General features: G+C 43.6%; 2 protein-coding genes across 2 annotated transcripts; one reads left to right on the forward strand and one right to left on the reverse strand.

Moving 5' to 3' along the window:
- Positions 1–1190: 1190 nt before the first annotated feature.
- Positions 1191–13438, reverse strand: KCTD2 (potassium channel tetramerization domain containing 2). Its single transcript, XM_056861926.1, has 6 exons — positions 13132–13438; positions 9734–9842; positions 8503–8594; positions 7042–7137; positions 2722–2847; positions 1191–1276 (listed from the first exon to the last, which is right to left on the reverse strand). Exons 1-6 carry the CDS (start codon positions 13414–13416, stop codon positions 1247–1249), a joined length of 738 nt encoding a protein of 245 aa, XP_056717904.1. The 5' UTR covers positions 13417–13438; the 3' UTR covers positions 1191–1246.
- Positions 13439–14164: 726 nt separating this feature from the next.
- On the forward strand, positions 14165–21811 carry ATP5PD (ATP synthase peripheral stalk subunit d). Its single transcript, XM_056862347.1, has 6 exons — positions 14165–14192; positions 15084–15214; positions 16596–16692; positions 19310–19381; positions 20401–20463; positions 21607–21811. The coding sequence occupies exons 2-6, from the start codon at positions 15093–15095 to the stop codon at positions 21736–21738; spliced, it is 486 nt and encodes a 161-aa protein (XP_056718325.1). The 5' UTR covers positions 14165–14192; positions 15084–15092; the 3' UTR covers positions 21739–21811.
- The last annotated feature ends 430 nt before the right edge of the window (positions 21812–22241 follow it).

A 22241-nucleotide genomic window follows, 5' to 3' on the forward strand; every position in this document is an offset into this window, starting at 1 on the left:
ATGGCACAAATTCACTGACAAGATCAGCGAGTCCCATTTGGCTAAGATTAGAATTCAAGAGAGGCACAACATTTTCACGTCCATTCAAGGCATTCCAAAGGGGGAAAAGAAGTTTACAGAAAAGTTCACACACCACTGGACATTAAACATCACAACAGTTTGGCAACTTTCAACACCCCCTCCCCACCCCCTCCCAAACCTGTGCAATGCCCCTTAGTTATTTTGGGTAAGATGAGTAGAACCACGATGTGTAAATACGGGACCCTCCATCCCCAAGTGTATTGGATAAGAATTGTTATAGCCTACCAAATTAACTATAGTACAAAATAAAAGTTGCTTTTATGCAAGACAGCAAGAGAACAAGGAAGTCACTTCATGCTGCTGGAGACAAGACAAGGCAAAGCTGAACTTGGCAAGAACAAATCTGCCAGATAAGAGAAATTTTTAAATTAAACCAAGGGACTATATTCCAGGCTCTGGCAGGCAGGACAAATGGGACATACTCTCCATTGCTGCTATCCTTGGACATTGAGAGAATAAAAGACGGTACAACTGAATCTGAAGATTGGGGGCGGGTGATCGAACATTTGTAAAGATGAGTGAAGACCAAACTACATTGTAAGAAAAGCCTGGCGCTCCTGTTTTAGTGTTTTCAGAAGAAAAATATTCAGCCAAGGCCCCATGGTAGATATAACCCCCACAACCCTTTAGATGTCCTAACAAGTATCTGAGTCAGTAACAGGTATAAATCAAGAATGAAAAAAGGTTGAGACTCTCCCCTCCCAAATAAAAACAAACACTAAGGAAAGTTTTTCATTTAGAAACTCCCAAATCCATTTTTATTACATTTGGGTGTATCTAACTGGGACAAATTTCCAATCTTCGGTATAAGAAATGGCACTGATCAACCAATGCTCTCTCCATAATTAACTCCGGACTAATGATACCTGGACACCCTTCACAAGAAAATAAGAAATAAGCCCACCTATTGTTAGGGAAAAAAATTATATCAATGCTGATGAGAAAAAAGGCAGAACAGAAAGGGGCTACCAGGCTGGAAGAGTCTCTTCTTTCCATTTTTGCTTTCTGCAATAGGGGTGGGACGAGCCTTTGGGTTTTACCAGGATTAATTCTCCGCTGGCAGGACAGGCTCAGCTTTGCTTTGTGTTATTTTGATTACTGTACAAAAAGCCCAGCTAGATTGCCTTTTTGACATCTGGGAGTTCTAAAGCATCGGATACCCAGTTTACATCCGGGATCCTCGCTCCTGAAGAATCTGAGAAAAGAGAAGCACCAAGAGAACATCAGTTAGCTTGGATTCGGTTTTCGCTGTGCTTTTAAATACCAATATAAAATGTAGCAACGAAGACAACAGATTAAATGTCTGCTCAAATGTTAACATGCTCCCTGCTGATAGCTCTATGCAAGAGACATCTCCATGTTACAGAAGGAGGTGCTAGATAAGACAAGAGAGGCTGTGGTTCAGCGGCAGAGCACCTACTCAGCATGCAGAAAGTCCCAGGTTCAAGCCCCAGCATCTCCCACTAAAAGGATAAGGTGGTAAGTGATGTGAAAGACCTCTACCTGAGACACTGGAGAACTGTTGCCAGTCTGAATAGACAATGCTGAGCTTGACGGACCAATGGTCTGATTCGCTATAATGTAGCTTCATGTGTTCCGTTTAAAACTGAAACCCTCAATGACTCTCAGAAAAGGGAAGTAGGAAGGGAAGTCTCCTCTCTAAATAGCAGTTAGAGCAGCACACTGAGGATTCATGACAACTAATCGCCGCACTAGGAAATATCTGCCTCCACCACTCTGGATACTTGTCTCTTTTCCTTATGGAGACAGATCATGATGGATAGCCGTGTTTGTCTGTAGCAGAAGAAAACAGCAAGAGTCCAGTAGAACCTTGAAGACTAACAAAATTTCTGGCAGGGTATGAGCTTTCGTGAGCCACAGCTCACTTCTTCAGATAAGTGTGCTGTGACTCACGAAAGCACATGGCCTGCCAGAAATGTTGTTAATCTTTAAGGTGGTACTGGACTTTTACTCTTTTCTTTTTCTTATGGTTCATTATTATGTTCATTGCCATTTTGGGGTAGTGGGTGCTGTTTGTAATGTCCTACAATAATTTACTCAAAACTGTGATGTACAGGAACTGCACACTTCACAGTATCAAAAGGTTTCATTTTACTCTGGGTATAAAGAAAGCCCCGTATAAAAGTATATATAAAAGGTATAAAAGGAGCCCCGTGGCGCAGAGTGGTAAGCTGCAGTATAGCAGTCCAAAGCTTTGCTCACGACCTGAGTTCTATCCCAACGGAAGTTGGTTTCAGGTAGCTGGCTCAAGGTTGACTCAGCCTTCCATCCTTCCGAGGTTGGTCAAATGAGTACCCAGCTTGCTGGGGGTAAAGGGAAGATGACTGGGGAAGGCACTGGCAAACCACCCCGTAAACAAAGTCTGCCTAGTAAACGTCAGGATGTGACATCACCCCATGGGTCAAGAATGACCTGGTGCTTGCACAGGGGACCTTTACCTTACCTTATAAAGAAAAATGACCATGCTTCTCAAAAAGTCTGTTGCCAAACGGATTCGTTTTCACATCACGCATTTCTGTCCTTTTAATTGTACTGTGATATCCCCATTTTTCCTTTTCCCCTTCTGTACCCCCCCCCACCTACAATTTTAAAAAATCCGTTCCCAAACAGGTTCCTCACCTTTGCTTTCTCACTAGGCTCTATGACAATGCCATTGGTAGAGTTATTGAGCTCTCGGGATACAACACAGAGAAATTCTGCTTGGTCCTCGTTTCCATAGTTGTAGGAAGAGCCAATACTGATCAGCTGATGAAAAGGAAAGCAGCACAGATAATGTATGTGTTAAAAGCAGTATATATAAGGAGTAGCCTGTAATGTCAGAAAAACATTTCACCTAGCACAGTATCTCCAACAGTGGTCAGTTTCAGATACCATAGGAGGAAGCATCAAACAGCATGTAGTCATAAAAAGCATTATGCATTCCAAGTTTTCAGACAGCCTAAGGGAACATCCATGCTTTTGTTTCTTAAGTCCTAAAAATATTGTGACTGTCTGAAACTAACAGGGTTTTTGGGTGTACTTTTTTCAGAGTGTATCATTGAGCACCAGCTTGGGTGGGAGAGGTGACTGCCTTTATTCACCCATTTGTGTGCTTCCCAGAGCCACCTGTTGGAAACACAATGCTAGACTAGATGGGCTTCTCTGCTGAGAGAGCAAGGTAGACTTCCTCTTAATGTGGAGGATCCACTTAAGTATTTTGATTTAATAGTTTTTGATAGCCTTTTCTCCTTCTCTGTGAATGTATTGAGACAGCAAGGGAACAAGTCTGCTGCAGTACAAGACAGCTCTGTGTTGAGTCAGTGGGGGAAAAGTCATGGTGAATGATAAAGGGAACTGGATAGAACTGCTGTGCTCCCGACTATGTGAAGCTACCAGATAAGCACCAAATGGTGACGTGTTATGTCTTAGCCTGGAATTAGGATAAAAGTTCATTCCCCAGTACAATCGGGGCTCAGTCTTTTATGCTTGTTAAGGCGGCTGGGCCACAGCTGTAATAAAACTGTTTTCTTGACCAATGGTCTCGGGTCTCTCTCCTCCACGAACCTCCGTTTTCCCGCAACACTGCCATGCTACTGTGTCAGACAAATATTATTTATGAATGTTTAAATTTTACTTCATTTACACACCACCTTTCTCCCCCAACGGAGACCCCAGGCAGCTTACATTGTTCTCCTCTCCTGTGAGGTACATTAGGCTGAGAGCATGTGACTGGGCCAAAATCACCCAGCAAGCTTTAATGGCAGAGTGGGCATTTGAAACTGGGTCTCCCAAAATCCTTTTCTGACACTAACCACTATTCCATGCTGGCTCTGTATTAGGGAATGTTACAGGTCTACCTCTATCTTGAACTGGCATTCAGATTGGGTGCTTTTAGGATTATGGTGCACTGATGGGAGATGTACACTTGTTTGTATGAGCATTCAACTCCCAAGATTAAGCAAAAATAAGAAAAGTTTTGAAATAAATGAAGACAGGCAGAGTGTACAAAAGGATTGTGATTTGTTTGCCATTATAATTATGTGACGAGAATAAGCCATCACAGGTATCAAAAGAAACAATCTGAATACAGAGATGCAAGACAGTACACTATTCAACACATTCCTGAATACTCAAGAAAACAGAACAGGTAAATCAGCTTGGGAAAAATGGATCATGAGAGTTTTTAGAGAGCAAAACCCAGTAAAGCAGCATCTCTTAAACTGGAGTCCAGACACCTAAGGGGCTACTATGTTAAGACAGAGGGAACGCCCCCCCCCCCAAACACCCATCTGGCTAATGTGAAAACAGAGCCTCTCAGTTTTCTATAAGGAGATGCAGAAATTCTCTAGCTCAGGAGATGGAATCAGGTTCCTCCTCTTTCAAGGCTGGAGTTCATAAAGCCACCTGCGGTCACAGATCTTCCAGATCTCCTCAGAGCATCAGCCAGAAAATGTGTTAATTGGCTGCACAAATCCAGTAGCTCTGATCTAGAATTTAAACTGGCTGAGTGGCACCAGGGAGGTATAGTCCTAATACAGTCAATAGTTACTTCTAGCATAAAAATGAATGGCTGATCACTTCTGGTATAAAAATCAAACTCTTCCTATACAAAAGATTTCAGTATACAGATAATGACTACTCTGCATCTACAGACAACAGCAGTGAATGGCAGCTTAAAACTGAATATCAGAAATTTAGTTTTTTTTGTGACACTGGTCTTTTATTTCTATGAGCAGCTCTGAAAGTTTTGCCCACCCCCTTCCTTCCCTCGTTCTACCACCCATTAGCCAATAAAGAAAGTTCTCACATTCTCTAGCGCAAAGTCCCTTCCAATCAAGGGGCGTGATTGATAGAACGGGTCAGGGCTTTCTGAGTTGTAGCCTTAAAGAATCAACTGAGACTTTGCCTTATAGGCCATGCATATAGACAATACAAACATTTACATTTGCTTTTAAAGTGTAGCTGATCTGGTTTCTATTGTATTGTCTGGAGGACACAAGGCCTCTAAGGGCCACACCATGGCTTGCCACCGTCTTTAAAAGGGCATTGCCCAGCACACAGCAGACATGTCAGAGGGAGGAGGGGAGGGCTCTGGGTTCCACAGGCTGCTAAAATTTGAGACCTGCTTCTCTTAAGCCTAAAAACAACCTGAGCATAAGGATTAATTCCATGGTCACACTCAGTGAATAGGAATGAATATGAGACAGACTTTGCTGTGTCCTGTGTCACCTCATGAAGTGCAATACAAAAGCTTGATTTACAATACTTCAAAAGAATTCTCATGCCATCTATGGTGTTTAACAAACAAAGATATGTGGATCGAGGAAGCCTCATTTTGTAGGGTGAAACGGGAAGTTATCTAGAATGCCCATCTCATCTCTTCTCAGCCTTGCTGGTTATCATCTGGCTTCATTACTTCATACTTATCAGTTTCACTTACATACAGCGGAGGAGGAACTTGCATTAGTTATATCAAGACTATTGTATGGACTATTATACTTGTTTGTATCTTCAGTTACAGAACAATACCTAGAAATACTATACTTACCTGTGTTTTGTAATACTGTGAAAAACTGGCATGTAATTTTTTGAATATATATTAATGTATAATACAAATTTATGACATTTTGGGATATAATATTTTGGCCATTGTGCTGTTAATTTAGTTATTATTACCCCATGAAGTGCAACAGGGCAGGTGGGTAACTCTGAAGCAGGGCACACAGTGGCTTGATTCCTGCTATCCAGAATGGCTGGGTGGCATTTTGTGCAGGTCTCTGCCCAGACACAGATTACCAGAACCAATGCTGGAAACTCAGCTTGTATGGGTGGCTGACCTGAGCAGAACGAGACCCCAGGGGGAAAAATTGCTTGCCTTTCCGGTAGAAAGTATCTGCAAAGGAGTGCTCCAGCACCCTAACAAGGGAGTGTGGGAAGCTGCCATCTGGTTATACCCTAACAGCATCAAAATTTCTTGGAGAAAAGTTTCAAAGTTCTACAGAGTCCCCTAATGATGTCTAAATGTAATAACAAAAACCAATCTGAAAAAAAAAATGAGAATTCTAGTTCATTCAGAGGGAACCTGTTGGCCACACTGCACAAAACTATGTATCAATCCAAAACCAATTATCTGAGAATAACAGAGTGTATTAGCTAAAGTGGATTCTGTAAATGCCTCCCACAGCAAAGATACTGTGCTCGCTCCAGAGATCCTCAGCAAGCAGCATGCCCACTGCTGAATGTAAAATCACCACTACTGAACAGATGGTGAGCTCGACAGCAGTAATTAGCTGACTAGGGGGGAGGTGAAAGAGCAGAAAGTGGAGCCTGAAATCAGGCTTCTCTAACAGAGAGCATCTGTTGTAGATTCAGAAATCAGACCTCCCCTTGCATTAGAAGGATGGCCACAACCGCAGATTAGGTACAGTGTTGTACTTGTAAGATTCCTTATATTCTAAAAGGGCTGCAGTGAAAATATACACCAGCATTCGTGTTTTACTAGGCTGCTGTCATTCTTCTTTCCCTGCTCTTGTCAAAAGCGAATAATGAGACCATGGCGGGGCCAGGTGGCAGTGGCACATCAAAGATCAGACTGAGCTGAGGCCCAAGTTGGCATCGGCAGGTACACACCAACCCCTGCTACCTATGCCTCCATCCTCGCATCTGCCAAGCCCAGATGGCTGACAGGAGGTGGGCTTCTCCAGAACAGATGACCTCCCAGTGCCTATTGCTGTGGTGGCTGCCCTCCCAGCCTCAGCACTGGGTCTTGGGAAGCTCCTGGCCTACCAGCTTTCCCTGGCTTGAGGCCTCTAGCCTCTAACGATGACGTGCTGGGCCCAAGCACCTCTGCTTGGCCATAAAGAGAGGAAAGTCCTGATATAAGGCCAATGGACTGGGAGGTAATCCCACACAAATGGACCCCTTCTTCGGGATATGGAAATACACATTAGCACAGGATACCTGTTCAAATTTCCAGCCATCAGACATAGTAGACACCATCTGGGTGAGCTCTTCCTCTTGACACTGCAGGACTCTGTACACATGCTTGACAGGTCCCTGAAACACAAGAGGAAAAAACAACCCACAAGTTGGAAACCTTGTAGCTACGAACTTTGCTAAGTATTAAATGGTTGTTTTAAAAGAAAATGCAGCTATGCTTTTGCATCAGGAAAATAAACAGCAACATATTGGACCAAAGCTTGTGCATATTTGGACATGACAAAAGTGTCACGGGTGCCAACCACAAAGGATTAAAAGGAGAACTGTGCCACTGGGAAAGGTGGAGAAACAGTCCAACATTCTCTCCTGCATTCCCAACTGGGTACAGTCTCCAGTAGCCAGACACATGGAACCTCTGAACACAGCACATATCCCACTTTTTCCTTCTGAATGGGGGCACAGCCCAGAGAGAGTGGTGTGTTTAGGTTCCACTGAAACAACACAACTGAGCATAAGCTTTATTTGGAATTCACGCACACCTGAATTTCTCTTGGTTGCACATGGATACATACCTACTACCACCAGTGTTCCAGTTTTACCCTTCCTTCCTCTAGAAAGAAAAGACACCCTAAACTCCCAACATATTCCCAACGTATTATCAGAATCCATGAAAATGAAACATTCACAAATGTACACAATTTATTCCTGTAGTATGACTCTAGTCTTCTGACCTTGTAGCAACGTTGGGAATTTTGGACACTGTATCGTTAAAAAATCTGAATTATGAATAGAATTCAAGTGTGCATGAATTCCAAATAAAGCTTGTGCTCAGCTGTTTTATTTCAATGGAACGTAAACACACCTCTCACTTGCCAACAGTAAGCTCTCCTCCCCACCCTGGTAAGTGTCTCTCCCAGCACCCCAACAAAGATCCTGTTGCTACACAGAGCTCTCTGTGAACTGCAGAAGTCTTGGCAGAAGGCAACCTGCAGGCAGAGAAAACGCTCCTCCCCCTACACAAATCAGCAACCAGTTACCCTGGAGGGCCACAAAATAGGGCACAGAGGCCAAGGCCTTCCCCTGAAAATGCCACCTACCACTGGTATTTCTGCAGTTCGTGGATAATTTAGCAGAGTGAAGAAACAAGATTTTCTCTCTTCCCACAGGGCCTTTCCAGGAGGTGGCAAGAGCAGTGGCTGCTAGCATGTCCTGGAAAAGCCTACTGTGAAAGGAGGGAAACTACCCTTCACAGAGATCTTACAATGCAACCCTATGCAGAGCTACTCCAGTCCAAGATAAATGATATCAAACAACAGACTGGAGTAACTCCCTGGAGTATTGTAGAAGGTGCTCATCTGTTCCTCCAAATTCTCTGCACATGCCACTGGTCCCAAGAAAGGGAGGGTTTGTTGTCAAGATGTTTGTGAATCTTTTAATTTGATTATCAGCTTCCCCCTTCTATTGTCTTTTAGCAAGCATTACTTGAGAAGTTCTGCTTTCATTGTCCCGTATTCGTTCCTTCACAAGTCGTACTAGAGATGCAATGTTGTAAAATTCAGCTTCCTCCAGCACACCTAGGAATGAGAATAAAACATACAGCTAGTAATTATTCTAATCTTCGAGAAGAGATTATCTTCTAAAATCTCCCATGCTCTGATGTTTGCCCATATTCAGATTTATTTTAAAACCAGTAATTAAATCTGCGAATCAACACAGCTATGGAAACTTCATTTCGTTAGGAACAAATAATGAAACAAAAGAACACGAAAGTACAATTGAAACCAGGGCCAGTTCCAGGTTCTGGGAGGCCCTGGGCAAAGAGTGAGCAGAGGGTCCCCTTCCCCTCCCATGCCTACCCCCAGGTCTTCCTCCTTGTGCTTCTCTTCCTGCCCCCCCACCTGCATGCTCCCTAGACCTGTCTTTCCTCGCCTGCTTGCAAACCCACTCATCACCTGCTCTTTTACTGACGGTGTGAGGCAGTGGTGCAACTGGGAATGCCGCTTCCACAGCCACAGAAGTGTTGCCACCACTGAGCACCACCTGCGTGCCCTTCCCTGGTAGCACGGGGCGGCATATTCAGCCAGGAGCACAGGTGGCACTGGAGGAGTGCTTGTGAATGAAGGAGGAAGGGCATATGGGTGAGTTGCAGAGGAATGACGTGGGAAAGAGGGTCAGTGACAGAGGTCCCATCTCAGGGTATGCTGATATCGGCCCTGCTAGAAATACCTGAAGACATTTCTATTCACAAATGAAAAAATGTGAGTGTACAGAGTGCATATTCTCACTACAGAAAACCAGAACAATAACCTGGCAGGAAAGTATCCCTTTGTTGGAAGATTTTTGCAGGGAGTTTGCCTTCGCAGACCATCCTCTCACAGAAAACAAAATCTAATATAAAAAGCCACCAGTGTTTGCTGATAGAAAGCCTTGGACTAAATAAAAATTTAACATAGAAATGCAAGCTTCCATGAACAACAGGTTTTGTACTGCTCTGTGGATCTGATTACGATAAGCCACCACATTGTGATAAAAGAATATGCAGACTGTGGCCTCACTCCAGCCTGAAGTTGGATCCACTAAACACTGCTGAAATCCGTATGGCTAAATGCACTGAATTCTGCCAAACTATGGCCTACATCCATTCAGGACCCATTTGGTTACTTATAAACATAGCATAGCCAGAAGATAAAACACAGCAATAATTTTTGCTTACCTTCTTCTGCTAGCTCCTTATTTATTATGAGTTTTCCATGTCGGAGGTAGTTCAGGATCGGACCGAAATACGTGGGATCCCTATCAATGAGATATGCTCCCGTCTCATCCTGTCAAGGATACACCGGTGTCAGATTCTGACGCTACAATGGACAATTCAATAGAACAAGGATATTTGGCTGTGGGAACTCCTGGTATGACAAATGGGAATTTGGTTTCCTTCTACAACTCCATATTCTTCTCTATAAATCAAGTTGGCTCTTTTTGAACTAGTGAAATCTATCCTGAATCACCCAGCCAAATGGAATGGGGCTTTTAAGTCACAACTGTGTAGCGTAGCCGTTTTGACTAGCCCTCTCCTTAAATAAAACTTGGGTCAACTGATTGCACAAGTATTTAAAACAGTAACTTAAACTTTTATTAACAGAGACTTAAGCTAATAATGATAAAACCCCAAATGTTCATTAATTGTCATGAAAACTGTTAATGAAATTAAATTCAGGATTATTTTAATCAATGAGTACTTACAATTAACAATAATATACAAACATACATGCATGTCAGTGAAACAAAAGATTAGCAGTTTCTGGCCTTTATATCAGGAATAGCCCATTTACATAGTTTGATTTGAGCATTTTAAGCAAATTAGAGACAGACTGTAAATGTTGGTATGGTTACAGTGTCAATTTTCTAAAGGAATCAGGGAAAGGGAATGGATGTGCATGTGTGTTCCTAAGCTCCCGCAGGTCAGGTAGCAAGCAATCCTGATTTAATCATCAGATTACACCCTGATGCAATTTTAAAAAGTAGGCCACCACCTACATAAAGGCATTCTGCTTAATTACTTGATCTTGTTCTTATGCTTGAAATGAACTGTTTATGCTTGCATCAGAGGCAACATCTTAAAACTGGTGACACTTTAGAAGGCACACCTGGAAATCCTCTTGTATGTCAAACATGAAAACTGGCCACATCAGCAGTCTCCAGATGTAGTAAAAATATTTCTACCGTATATAATGGGGCAATGCAATCGCATTTCTTCAGTGACGTACTAAGTAATTAAAATAATTACTAAAAAAAGAAAGAAACAAGAACAGAGCCTAGATCTTTGTCTGATTTATTTTCTCTAGAACATATATTGGCTTTTTCCTTGAGCCAGTAGCCATTAAGCATGTCCTTCGTTTTTCAAATAAAATTCCACTGTAAAGGGCCACATACGGTAATTATAGAGTAGTCGTATTTCACACTATTTCAGAACTATCAGTCACTGCACTCTGAAAGAATCTATCCCATTTAGACATATTTTATTCTGGGACATCATTTTAAGTATTTAAGACAGGAATGGGACAAGCTGCTTTGTAATAGAGGTTTTGATTGCATTTTCTTATGTGTTTTCTTATTACTCCAAGAGTGGTAACTTCACCACTGACTACAGTGGTGACAAAGTTATGCCTGGCATGCAGAATTTGGTATTAGGCTTTGTAATGCAAGACCAAACTCTGACAGTACGTAGCCTTACTATTTGTGTTCAAAAGAGTTGGTTCATATTTCTGGTGCACTTTTCAGTCCTGCCTGTGCCCATTCTTAAATAGAAAATAATTTAATATTTTTTCCATGAGAGAGAACAGGCAATTGTGGCAAAACATAATTGCATGTATTTGGTCAATATTTTCACTAGAAAAATATGAATTATCATATTATAGCAAGTATCATGATTGTAACTACAGGTTCACAGTGATGTGTGCTGTTTCTAAGGAAAGTGGTATGGGTTAACTGGCTTGGAGGAAAAGAGAATCCCTATCTGATGCCAAAAGGGCTGAGTGTGGTTACTGTTAATGTTATTTTCAAGAAAGAACTGTACTTCTGAAATGTACAGTACAGAGAGTGTTGTTTGCCTGTCTTGTGGAATGGATACAATAATCCTGTGAATTTCCAAAAAGGGGGCATGCATTTGCATACAACAAGATTCTTAGGGTGCTTTCACACGTGCTGAATAATGCACTTTCAATACACTTTAACGATCCTTTGCAAGTGGATTTTGCCGTTTCATACAGTAAAATCCAGCTGCAAAGTGCATTATTTGGCATGTATGAAAGTACTTTTAGTTATGTGTGTGGGCACATACAGCTGATTAACTAAAAAAAGCTTGAAACAAAACATAACTGGAATTTGCAGGCCTCTACTTTTTTGTAGTATGAGCTGTGCTAGTTGGAGAGTTCTCTTCTCTTTTTGTTAGCATAATGTTAATGTCTAACATTCTCCTGTGGTTGGAGAACTATGGTACAAGAATTCCAACACGGGACGCAATAGATGGTCTAGAAATACTAGCAGTTTGAGATGAGGCAGAAAACTCCAATTTTTTTGTTGGGCTTTGGAACACATAATTAAGAGTGATCTTGCCCTCCAAGCCTGTTTACAGAACTCTCCAGACAGTTTAATATATTATTAGAGAGTGTACGCTGGGCTATTGGAAATATTTTAATAGTATGATTTTGTGTGGATGCAAATAACTATTATTTTGCCCTACATCCAATGTGTGGCAAGATTAATATAAACAACTGACCTACCTCGTGGTCAAACACACACTATGATAACGCTCCATAATCAGGCTCTGAGTATGATTCATTCCACATCAAAAGCATGGGAGAATGAATGGAAAAGATACACACAACACTTCCATGCACAACTCCAGTGTAAGCTACAGAATGTTTACTACTAATATTTTCGAAGGCTTTCACGGTCAGAGCTCATTGGTTCTTGTAGGTTATCCAGGCTGTGTAACCGTGGTCTTGGCATTTTCTTTCCTGACGTTTCGCCAGCAGCTGTGGCAGGCATCTTCAGAGAAGTAACCTTTTGCTGCAATAGAGTGTTACTCCTCTGAAGATGCCTGCCACAGCTGCTGGCGAAACGTCAGGAAAGAAAATGCCAAGACCACGGTTACACAGCCCGGATAACCTACAAGAACCAATTTACTACTGTTTATTACATTCTGTTTACTACTACTGTTTACTAAATTCTGTTTACTACAGAATGTTTACTACTAGTGTTTACTAAGACCTACATTTCAGCAGGATGTTGAGTACACACGACGCCCCTCCTACCCCTTTCTTTTTGCTGCCATAGAGGCTCCTACCACAGCCTCGGGCAGCCAGAGTGCTGTATACATCTTGCTCGCTCACACCTTATGTAAACAGACCTGCTTCATTACAGAAGCAGAAAGGGCTTTCCTGAGGCACAGCCAAATACCCCCCAATGGCTATTCGGCGTCATCCTCTTCCGAGCGTCTCCCTCAGGAGGCAGGATGGAAAGGGGAGGGAAGCCCAGATGCCCTGCTCTGCAATGCCGCAAGCAGGGAGAACCGGGCGGCTTGACAGGGCAGCCGCGTCGCCACCGGCTCACCTTGTCGGAGCCCAGTTCGGGCCCCTCCTGGCAGCAAAGCCGGCAGAGGAAAGACTTGGGCTCGCGGCAGAGCGTCTGGCGGGTGCTCACGAAGTAGGTGCCCCCCACGTTGAGCCGGACCCACTTCGAGCCTCCCGGGACGGCTTTGTCGGGCGCCGACGGCTCCGGGCTGCGCGGCGGGCCGGCGGGAGCCCCAGCCGGGCGAGGGCTGGGCGGCCCGGTCAGCGGGAGCGGGCTCGGAGTGCGGCCCCGCGGCGGCCCCTCCCCGGCCGCCAGCTCCGCCATTCTCGGCGGCGGCCTCTCCCCGGGCGTCGGTCGGTCGGTCGGGCGTGCAGGCAGGCAGCGGCTGCTCTGACTCAACGGCCGGGACGGAGAAACCGGAGCTGCGCTCGACGGGGCTCCGCAGCCATCTCCTCAGCCCCCACTGACAGGGAGAGCCGGACTTCCGGGTCGGCAATCCACTTCCGGGTCGGCGACCGTTTCTTCAGACCCAGTTATGCCGTTTCAGGCTCGCTTTTGACATAACAGACCATAATAGACCACAGAGGAAGCCGATAAAGGCAGGGTTTTTTTTTTTAAGTAAACGTCTGAAGCTGAACGAAAGGAGACTTCTGGGAATCAGCGGAAACAATCTTCTGAGTAGATTCTTAGTGCGCCGGAAGGAAGCCTAGAAATCTGTCGGAGCATCGAGCCCTAGACTAAACTGCAGAGGGAACTTCCGGTAAAAACTGAACCCCCCCCCTTGGCCGCGAGTTTCTGAGTTCAGAGTGGTGTCGCTCTAGGCTTTGGCATCTCTATAATGAACGTGTTTGGCGGGACCACTAACAGCGTCAAAACCGTTGAGATCTAGTCCGGAAACGTCGACAAAATGCGGAAGGTGCGATTGTAGCTTGTTTCAATGATAGCCGTGCCCTTTTTGTTTTCATAGTCTATGACTTTGTGTTACGTTTAGGGTTCTATGCAGGAGTGCTTCCGGGAACGTTTGTCCTGGTTGGTCGTTTTCGAGCTCTACTTCCGGAAGGACGTTTCCGGGGGAAGCAAGGACTGGAGGGTTGTTGAAGGTGAGTGGAGAACTCCCGGTTTTTCTTAGTCCTCAATCATGGGCACGCTTGGGAGGGCAGAGAAGAGGGTCTCTTATGCTGCACTTCTTCTTGCTTTCTCTGGCGTTTCGTCGCTGAGTATTATTTATGATGCTTGGATCCCATTCCATGGGGTTCCCAGGGGTTAGCCTTGGCACTGACCAGACGCTGGTTTTTCTAGCCCGTTCAAGGTTGCTGAACTATATACCCCCCCTCCCTTTCCGTGGATCACTCTTCTGCATTTTGCGGGTGTTACTTTGTATTGACCTATGGCAGGAGGTTTGTGGCCAAGCGCTGACTTGCCTCTGCCTACGGCTTTAGGAACAGGGCACTAGCACTAGGCAAGGAGAGGTTAATGTTGACTGTCACGTCTTTAGTTTTGCGTGTTTTGCCCTTTGTATATTGTATGAACTGTTGTAGAAACAAGGTGATGATGCTTAACGCAGTTTGTAGACTTAATGCTTTGAGTAAGCAATTTCTTATATTATTGGTAGAAAAGGGCAGGAGGCCAGTAGCACCTTAAAGACTAACAAAAATATTTTCTGGTAGGGTATGAGCTTTCGTGAGCCACAGCTCGCTTCTCTTGCCCTTTTCTACTACAGACAGACTAACATGGCTACCCACTGTGAATTATATTATTGGGTAAGCATTGGAGAGTATATAATTCAATTCTGGGCTTTACAAGCTCACAATGTACAGGTCTACTCAAAATAAATGTCACTGAGTTCATGAGGCTTATGATACATCAAGTTTGATCTATTTTTAAAGGGTTCAGGTGCTTGACTTTTGCAGAGTGTAAAATTATTGTGGCATAAATCACTGTAGTCGTGCTCTCCTTATTGCACTGTTTACTTTCCTCTCTTGATCTTGTAGACTGCAACAATGGCCAGCCGCAGAGCTGCTTTGAAAGCAATAGACTGGGTGGCTTTTGCTGAGCGAGTGCCTCCCAATCAGAAACCCATGTTCAATGCCCTGAAAACACGCAGTGATACACTCTCAGCCAAGTGAGTATTTTCTTAAGTGTAAGAAGGGCATTGTGGGGCAGGAAGACCTGTTTTCAGGACAAGTGCTTCTTTGTGTTTGGGGCAGGGGGGTTTCAAGCTGTGCCTTATTGGTGACTAATTTTTACTAGAATGAATTATGTTCTATTGCTAGAGATTAGTTTGACTGCAGCACTGTTCAGTGGATCTAAACCTCATACTTTGCAAAATATTTAATTTAAGATGAGGGCTCCATTTATTAATTGTTACTGAAATAGTCCTGTTGAAGTGGATAGATTACTGCATTTTGTTCTCTTTGGCAACTTTATGATACCCTTCCTTTAGCTTACCAACCTATGTGCTGCCCATCTTTGTAAAAAACATGGTCTTAATGAAATATTGATGATCTGTGTAACCAGCAGTGTGATTAAAATTTGGTATCTTAAAGCTGTGGGGTTGCTGCTTGTCAGCTGTGACTTGGTGGCAGTTTACACACACACATCTTAAAGCTGCATTCTGAAAGCTGTGAAATGCAATTATTTGTTTTAAGATTTAACTCAAAATCCTTTATCATGTTCTAGCACAACTGTCCTAAATTGGCACAAGCTGCAAGTCAGGTCTTAACACAGAAATGCAAACTCATTTATTTAGTTAAAATATTTTTGCCTTGCCATTCCTGTTTAGCACAAGGCAGATTACAAACATGACCTCAAAGCCGAGCAATAGCTTTATGCTTTGGCAGTTCTTTTTTTCTTTTTCGTGGAGCCTACAGTTGGAGACATAGTGTTGATAGGCCTGTTGAAAAAGGGCAATTTTGTATACTTTAAGAAAAAGCCATCTAATGATGCCTTACAAACTACCTGCAGAACACTCTTACAAGTTTTTATTTTACTTCATTTGTACTCTGCCTTTCTTCCCAATGGGGACCCAAAGGGGTTTACATCATTCTCCTGTCCTCCATTTTTTTTCTTATAACAACCCTGTGATGTAGATTAGTCTGAGAGTGTGTGACTGGCCTAAGATTACCCACAAGCTTTCATGGCAGAGTGGGGATTCAAACCTTGGTCTCCCAGATCCTAGTCTGAAATTCTTACCACTACACCATGCAGGCTATCTTTGCAGAGCAGTGATCAGAAAAGCACAGAAATAGGTAGACAGAATGTCCCACATTGGGTTTTGTGTGGAAATTTAAATCTTAGCTCCCCGTTAATTGTTGTGTATTCAAGCAGGTTCTTACAAAGTTCACTTATGACTTGTTGAATTTCTGGCAGCATTAGCAGCTTTAACTAGCCCCCCTTAGGATGTGTGACAAGAATGGAGATGAGGTGCTGTATGGAAGTAATGGGTGTAAACTAGAAATAGTCCGAAACTTCTAACAGTTGAAATGTACTTTTCCTATTACTAGGCTTGCTTCTTTGCCAGAATCTCCCCCAGCCATTGACTGGGCTGCTTACAAAACTGCGATCGCTAAAGCTGGCATGGTGGATGAATTTGAGAAGAAGGTGAGCCTGTGTTGTAATATTTGACTGTTTGGATGTTCTAGAATCTCAATAAGGGCTTCTGTACTTGAACCAAGTCTAGAATTTGCACTGATTGGAAATGCTATTTTCCAGCAGGCTTATGCACTTGTGTGAAATGTGCTTAGCGCTCAGGCCATAGGTACCAACTATGTTAAAAATACAAACAAACTAACAAAAAAATACATGAAATTGAATCAAATTATTGGCAGGGCTTAGTATTTAACACATTTTTCAATTTATTTTACAATTACAGATAAGAGAGGAATTCATTAACGGCACTGGGGATTAAAAAAACCATAATTCTGTATATATTTTGTACTTAATTCCTTTTCCATAATCTGAGGAAGGGCTTAGATCAGGGGTGGGGAACCTCAGGCCCGGGGGCCGTATGCGGCCCCCGAGGACATTTTTTGTGGCCCTTGGGACCTCCAGGAACCCTGCCGCGGAGGCGGGGCGCAGGGCGGCCCTCCCCGAAGGTGTTCCTGGGGCCACGGCTTACAGCGCCCTTTGGACCTCCTCTCACCGACTGTCAGTTGTTGGTCGGCGAGAGGGGAGGGGGAGGGACGCTTCCCCCAAGGCTGCCTCCTACAGCTGCGGCGTGCAGGAACGCTGCGGCACATTGTAAGCCCCTCTCGCTGCCTGTCGACTGTTGAGCAGCGGGGCGGGGGGGAGAGGCCGGCGGCTCCTGGTGGCAGAGCATGCATGCAGGAGCCAATTGGGCTTGGGGTTTTTTTTATGGACTCTGGGGGGGAGGGCATGGAGACTGGGGCCCGGTTGCTTGGGGCTCCATGCGCCGCCATGTGTGTGTGTGTGTGTGTGGGCGGGGGAGGTGGGAAGGCTGGGGCCCGGTCGCCTCTCCCCCCCCACCGGGAGATCTACACCTGGTATGGCCCCCTAAAGATGTTATAAATGTGCGAATGGCCCTTGGCAGGAAAAAGGTTCCCCACCCCTGGCTTAGATAGATGTTGAATACTTTTCTGATTTGTGTATGAAATAAAATCATGCCACTTTTCGTAGAAATATATTTTAGCTATACCTTTGACTACTTTGTGTCAATTTTTCTGCCATAGCTCTTTGCCACAGTTCAGAATATCAAGAGTATATTGTTAAAAGTCCTGCGGTTTTGCAACATTTTGCTATTATCCTACAGGCTGCCATCAATATAAACACAATCCATTGGATGCCACTTTTCCATTTTGTCCCATCCCCCCCGGATTGTTAACAGAGCCAATGCTGGAGTAGCATGGATTATTTGATGTGCATTATTTGCCAGTTCTATAAATATTTTTCCCAAAACTGTGACATTACAGGACAATACCACCACATGTGGACATATACACCTTGCTGGTTACAATTTCTCCAATATTTTGCATTATTTATATTATTCTTACAAGATTCACTGAAGTAATGTACCGTTGGTGTAGTAGTTTCAAAGAATTCTCTCTAAGGACTATTCATATAGTTTTCTTGTTTGAGTCATCCATAATTTATTCCATATATTTTGTTCTATTTTTATCCCAATATCATCTTCTTTCCAACTTTAAGCAACCACTGTGCAAGTTTTGATGGGGAGGGTATGAGCCTGGGATGTATGTATTTAAATATATAGTAGTAGCTTAGGATGCCTTGGGCATGCTGCATTATATTCCTTACCCTGTTGTGTGCACTTTATTTATGGTCCAGATGTATGGCTATTCCTTTTTATTGTCTTGGTTTTATTATTAATTTACTTGTTGTCGAAGGCTTTCATGGTCAGAGTTCATCGGTTCTTGTAGACTATCCGGGCTGTGTGGCAGGCATCTTCAGAGGAGTAACACTGAAGGAGACACTGTCCTTCAGTATTACTCCTCTGAAGATGCCTGCCACAGCTGCTGGCGAAACGTCAGGAAAGAAAATACCAAGACCACGGTCACACAGCCCGGTTAGCCTACAAGAACCGATGAATTTAATTGTTACTTTTTTCTTTTTTGAAGATCACTGGTGATTTGAAACTTTTAACCTTTGCTGTTGAAGTGTCTTTAGCACTACCAGTAAATCTCTCTGTGCATTGTAGACTAATGATCCAAGCTATGCCTCCCTTATAACTGGGTCTTTCTTACCACGTACCTATTAAAAAATTGTTCATGTATTTGAAGTTGGGTTAGCCTGGGGAGGGTTGTTGAATGAGCCGTTATTGTTTCTGCACTCATACAATTCTAAGGCATTTCTAATTTGCTCCAGTGAAACAATAAATGCTCTGTGGTCCTAGTGTTGGCTAGAAAGAGATCTCTCTCTTGTCTCCATTTGTAAATAAGGCCATGTGGTTTTTGTCGAAGGTTATGGCACAGCTAGCCCTAACAGCTGGGATTGGATTTCAAGTTCCTGGTCCCACAGCTTATTTTCTTCTTGTGGAACAAGGCAGATAGTCACTAAGTGCAGCCTAATGGAAGTTTGGTTCATGTATTAGGACTTGAGCGTGCCTAGCATTCTCTGGCTTGGACCTGCAGATTTTATGGTACTCCTCATTGTTAATAGATGGGGAAAAGCTAACTGATAGCAGGTGTCACTGATTGAATCAAAAGACAACAGCCTTCAAAATATTCTCTCTAATATTTCACAGTATAAGGCATTGAAGGTTCCTCAGCCTGTGGATAATCAGACGGCTAAGATACAAAGCCAAGAACAAGAGGCTGTGAGTACTTTTTTCCAGTTGTGTGACATTTCTTGAGTATATGTAGATGACTTGTACAGTGAAGGAGTCTTCTAGAAATCTTGGCAGATTGTACTATGCTATAATTTCTGGCCACAACTTTCTGTAAATTGCATCTTGGGAGAAGAGCTTGGACATTATTGTCAGCTCATAGCTTATCATACTCTGTCAGCTGGGGGAGAACGTGTACCGGAACTTCTTTACCAGTGCTAAAATCTCAGGAAAGGTAAAGTTACAAATCTCTGACTATATTTTTGTTGAAGAAAGAAGTGGCGACCTCCCACAATCTTCAGACTGGCGTTACCGCATTTGATGAAGCAGTTTGGGTCTCTTTTAAGTGCTATACAACCACTTGAAATTGACAAAGAACAACAGTAACAAAAATCCAGTGACTAAAGCCCACCATAATATTTGAAATGGCAGAAAGGCTCCAATTATACATAAAAGTTTATCTGAAGAAGTGAGCTGTGGCTAATGAAAGCTCCTACCCTGCCAGAAATGTTGTTAGTCTTTAAGGTGCTACTGGACTCTTTCTCTTTTTTACTGCTACAGACAGACTAACATGGCTACCCATCGTGACATAAAAGGGCCAGCAGCAATCAAAAGAAACCCAACAAAAGTCACAGACTTTAGCCTAGCTTGAAATCAACTTACTAGGGTTTAACCCTCTTCAAAGGCCCACTGGAAGTATTTACTGGCTTCTGAAGGCCATCATTAAATAGATATCAGTTCTGCGGTGGCAGAGATATTTACTGTAATATTGAATGTGTATTCCTAATACCCTCACTGTATGGAATGTGCAGATATTAAATAACTGCAGCTTTGAAAATGAGTTCATCAGGCCTACTACATCTTGTTTTCTTAACTATTAATCAGAAATTTCATGGTAGGTTTGGACACCTCAGAGCTGCAGAATCTGAGCCAAAGTGCAGCCTCCTTAGCATCTTCAGCATTCAAGAGTTTCATCAATACGCTGACTGGATAATTTATCTTTCTTGCAGAACAAGAGTGCGGCTTCCTATATAGAAGCCTCAAAAGCCCGTATTGTCCAGTACGAGAAGGAGGTAAGCTGGCGGTTTTCATGATACAAACAGTTTGTGCTGTCTGTCTCTCAGTGGGATGGATCCAGCAGTTTGTCAGCAGAAGGCGCTGGTGGATGTGGATCTGTGCTGCAGCCCCCCCCCCCACACACACACACACCATGCAGCCCCTTCTGACTCCAGGACAGTTAATTCCTGGGGTTGCAGGACCTGAGTGGACAAAAGGCCCTGCTGGTCAACGGGTATGCTGAGAAGGGGAAGGGGGCTAAAGCTGCCCCCTCCTTCCCCTTAGAATCATAGAGTTGGAAGGGGCCATACAGGCCATCTATTCCAACCCCCTGCTTAATGCAGGACCAGCCAAGAGCATCCATTACAAGTGCTTGTCCAGCCTCTGCTTAAAGACTGTCGGTGAGGGGGAGCTCACCACTTCCCTAGGTAGCTGATTCCACTACTAAACTCGTGTGTGTGTGTGTGTGTGTAAAGTGCCTTCAAGTCGCAGCCGACTTATGGCGACCCCTTTTGGGGTTTTCATGGCAAGAGACTAACAGAGGTGGTTTGCCAGTGCCTTCCTCTGCACAGCAACCCTGGTATTCCTTGATCCAATCCAAATACTAACCAGGGCTGACCCTGCTTAGCTTCTGAGATCTGACGAGATCAGGCTAGCCTGGGCCATCCAGGTCAGGGCAAACAACTCCTAACTGTAAAAAATTTTTTTCCTGATATCCAGCCGGTACCTTTCTGCCCACAATTTAAACCCATTATTGCGAGTCCTATCCTCTATTGCCAACAGGAACAGCTCCCTGTCCTCCTCTTAAGTGATAGCCCTTCAAATACTTTAAGAGAGCAATCATGTCCCCCCCCCTCAACCTCCTCTTCTCCAGACCTAACATTCCCAACTCCCTCAGCCTTTCCTCATAGGGCTTGGTCTCCCCTTCTGGTAGTGGAGCTGTGCTTGTGGGGAGGGGGGATTTTGCTTTCTTCCACTTCCTCAGTTTTAGTCTTCAGCCTGTGTAGCTGTTAGTCCATGTGGGTCCCACTGAGGGGAGAGGATGCAGCAACAATCTGCACTTCCTGCACCCTGTGAATCACTGGATTCAACCAAATAAGTTCTGTGTTAAGTAATCTTCTTGATGAACTATTGACTTGTTGTTTTTCCTTTTTTTTAAGCTTCAAAAGTTTAAAAACATGATTCCTTTTGACCAGATGACAATTGAGGATTACAACGAGGCATTTCCTGAAACTAAACTGGATAAAGAAAAATATCCATATTGGCCATACAAGCCTATTGCGGACTTGTGAAACCTCTGTGTCTGGAAGCACTTTGTGATGATGGTCAAATATAGAATCTGTTAAATAAAGTAATTGTACTAGAGTCTTTGTAGCTTGCCTTGTTCTATGCACTACAACCCCAAGCTATCTTCCCTCTCGGTTTCTGCCAGTTCAGGCCTCATCAGCGTGTATTTAAAGTTGAGAGTTTTCATGCCACTGTGCATCACCTTACACTTAACCACATCAAACTTGGGTGCTACGCTTCTCACCCCCCCCCCAATTCCAAATTCTAAATCATTTATGAACAAATTAAAGAATACGTATCCTAATACTGATCCTTGTGGGATCCTAATTCTCACTTCCCTCCATTGTAATAACTGTCCATTTATTTTTATTCCCTGCTGCCTGCTGGTTAACCAATTTTAATCCATAAAAGGAGCCTTTGGAGTGGTACCTTGTTAAAAGCCTTTTGGGAGTGCAAGTATATAATGTCAAACAACTCCCAAAGGTTGGTGAGGCAGGAATTTCTTTCA

This window comes from Euleptes europaea, chromosome 1 (genome assembly GCF_029931775.1).
Source record: "Euleptes europaea isolate rEulEur1 chromosome 1, rEulEur1.hap1, whole genome shotgun sequence".
Taxonomy (NCBI): Eukaryota; Metazoa; Chordata; class Lepidosauria; order Squamata; family Sphaerodactylidae; genus Euleptes; species Euleptes europaea.